Source organism: Arachis hypogaea, chromosome 3 (genome assembly GCF_003086295.3).
Source record: "Arachis hypogaea cultivar Tifrunner chromosome 3, arahy.Tifrunner.gnm2.J5K5, whole genome shotgun sequence".
NCBI lineage: Eukaryota > Viridiplantae > Streptophyta > Magnoliopsida > Fabales > Fabaceae > Arachis > Arachis hypogaea.
In genome coordinates this window covers 79488131-79491296 of record NC_092038.1, presented here as the reverse complement: position 1 = coordinate 79491296, position 3166 = coordinate 79488131, and the positions used below count along the sequence as shown (strand labels likewise).

General features: G+C 41.0%; 1 protein-coding gene across 1 annotated transcript; it reads left to right on the top strand.

Annotated features, from left to right (window-relative positions):
• The first annotated feature begins 431 nt into the window (after window positions 1-431).
• On the top strand, window positions 432-1124 carry LOC114927477 (uncharacterized). The gene is made up of 2 exons (XM_029297434.1): window positions 432-680; window positions 822-1124. Exons 1-2 carry the CDS (start codon window positions 432-434, stop codon window positions 1122-1124), a joined length of 552 nt encoding a protein of 183 aa, XP_029153267.1.
• Window positions 1125-3166: the final 2042 nt, after the last annotated feature.

Genomic DNA, 3166 nt, shown 5'->3' with positions numbered 1-3166 from the left:
ATTTTAGAGGCTTGCCACTCTTTTAAGAGTGGTGGACATTTTGGCCCTCAAAGAACTTCTAAAAAAAATTTAGACTGCGGATTTTGGTGGCCCACACTTTTTAAGGATGCTACTGTTTTCTATGACTCTTACCACCAGTGCCAAAGGTTTGGAAATATATCCAAGAGGGATGAGATGCCCCAACAACTTATATTGTTTTGTGAAATTTTTTATGTTTGGGGTATTAACTTCATGGGTCCATTTCCAAACTCGAATGGTTTCTTGTACATCTTGTTAGCTGTTGATTATGTTTCTAAATGGGTGGAAGCAATTCCAACCCGTACTGATGATGCTAACGTTGTATTTCTTTTGTTAGGAATAATATTATTTGTCACTTTGGATGACCACGAGAAATCGTGAGTAGTCAAGGCTCTCATTTTTGTAACAGAAGAATGACAGCTTTACTGAAGAAACATGGAATCATTCACAAGGTGGTGACGGCTTATCATCCCCAAACCAATGGTCAAGCTGAGGTGTCTAATAGGGAGATCAAGTGCAAACTAGAGAAGATCGTGAAGCCTCATCGAAAGGATTGGAGTATTAGAATTGCAGATGTGCTATGGGCTTATCTTACTTCGTATAAGACACCCATCGGCATGAGTCCGTTCCGCCTAGTCTACGGAAAGGCTGGTCATCTTCCGGTAGAGGTGGAACACAAAGCTTAGTGGGTTATGAAGGAATACAACTCAGGATTGGGAAGAGCCAGAATTGAAAGGAAGCTGCAACTACAGGAACTAGAGTGCCTTTGACTAGAAGCATATGAAAACTCAAGGCTCTACAAGGAAAAGGTGAAGGCAGTGCATGACAAGAACATCAAGCGAAGAGAGTTTAGAGCTGGGGATCAAGTCCTTCTCTATAACTCAAGGCTGAGGTTAATGCCAGGCAAGCTGCGGTCAAGGTGGGATAGACCTTACATGGTAGAGAAGGTGGAACTGTATGGCATTGTCCACCTGAGTCACCCCTCAAGCCCTACCTTCTTCAAAGTAAATGGACATCGCTTGAAGCTGTATCATGGTGTGAAGATGAAGAACAACAAGGAGCTAGAGATCTTCCTTTTGAAGGATCCAGCACAGGAAGAGGACTGAGCTTATGAACCGTCCAACTTAAGGACGTTAAACAAAATTGCTTGGTGGGAGAGAACCCACAATGATATGATCTTCCCTTTTTATTAGTTTCATTTTATTCATATTAGTGTTAATTTCCAGTTCTGCATTTTACCTTTACTTTTCTATATTTTTACATTTAAAAAAATGCATATGACGCCCAAGCGTCTATCACACGCACGCGTCATGTGTAGGTGCACAATATTGACAAAAATGACCAGAGAGTTACGCTAGAAATGTGCAGGAAAGGTGCCTAGTGCACAAGCTAAGCCACGCATACGCGTGGGTGATGCGTACGCGTCACCTGCAATTTTGGTCATCCACATGTAAGCATCAGTGACGCGTACGCGTGGGCTGAAAATCGGCGTAAATGAGTGATTTGACCAGAGAGTTGTGCGGCCATGGTGCTGATAACGTGCGTCTAGCACGACCATTGGTCACGTGTACGCGTGACCGACGCTTACACGTCACCTGAATTTTAGCCCATCCACGCGTACGTGTGGGCGACGCATGCGCGTCATATGTGCCGCATCACTTAACTAAGCGCGCCGCCCAGGTCTTCTTCCTTTCACTATTCTTTTCTTTTTCAATTCCTAATTCTCCTTCTTTCTTTTTCCTACTTTCTTCTTCATTCTTTCTACTTCTTCCTTCTTTCTTCTTCCCTTCTCTCACCACCACCGGTGGACTACTACCGGAGACTACTAAGTTCGATAGCTACAATTTTCTTTCCCTTTCTTCTTCCCTTCTTACTCCTCTTCTCTCACTCTTACTCCTATTTAACCCCTATTCTCCTCTTCTCTTTAAGGTTTCTATTCTCCCTCTCTTCTAATTTTTTTTTACTCTTCTTTTAATTCTTGCACTTAAATATTTTATTTATTTTAATTCCATATTAGCTTTGTTATTTATAATTTCTTTTTCATCCTTTTTTTCTTGCATTTTTATGTTGGTGTTGGAACTTTATTTGGGTGATTATTTTGCTATATTTTAGCTTGTGAATATTATGAGGAGTGCTTTGACAATTGACATTTTATTTTGAGTCTCATATATGCTTGAATTAATTACCGTACTTCCTATTTTTAAATTGCACACCAAGTGTTTGTGAAAAAACTCTCATGGAATTTTGAATTCTTTTATATTTTATTCTTATAATTTAATGCCTCTTTTTCACAATCTTTGTAAGTGTATTGAGTATATTAGTCATTAATTGTCAACATAAAAGTGCTCATTATTTTGTTACATGTGATAATTATTGTTGATATTGATGCTTGAGCTATGCTTCTCATGCTTGTTACTTGCATGCTTTTAACCCTCTTGCATCTAGTTGTTATGATATGCCTTCATGATTTTAATTGCCGTCCTATTTGCATGTAGTAGCTACCATGTATTTAAGACACTATTTCCTTTCCTTTGGCATTCATTATCACTTGGACTTTCTTCATTCTGATTTTCAGCTATCTATATTTGACATCTCTTTTCTTTCTTCCTTCCTCAAGATGGACACCAATAAAGGAAAAGAGAAGGCTTCTAACAAGACACCGGTGAAGAGAGGAACTAAAAGAGCACCGGCTAAGGCACAACCATCCACAACAGTCAAGCCACCTACTAAGCGGGTGAAGAGGACTATCCAAGTTGACGAATCATAGAAGGCATTTCCCGCACGGGACTCCGCACAGTTCACTAACCGTTACTATAAGCGGATGTTCCCCGTCTTAGCGAAAAGAAACTACCATAATGAGCACCTCCTCATGCTTCCGACGTACTTCGTTGACTTTGTGGTGACGCGCATTGAAAGGAGACAGTGGGGATTCTTAAGGAGGCAGTCGCGGGAAGACAATCTCTCTTGGGGAGTTGAATTCTACTCCAACTTTCACTCACCTACCTTGCAATCTATCTATGTTTGCCAAAAGCAAGTTCCTGTCTTCGAAGATGCCACTAAGAGAGTGTTGGATCTTTCGCCTAGCCCCGAGGGGTTGGATGCCTAACAAGCGGCCCAGCTTGAGCGCCAGACATACCAGTTTGACTGG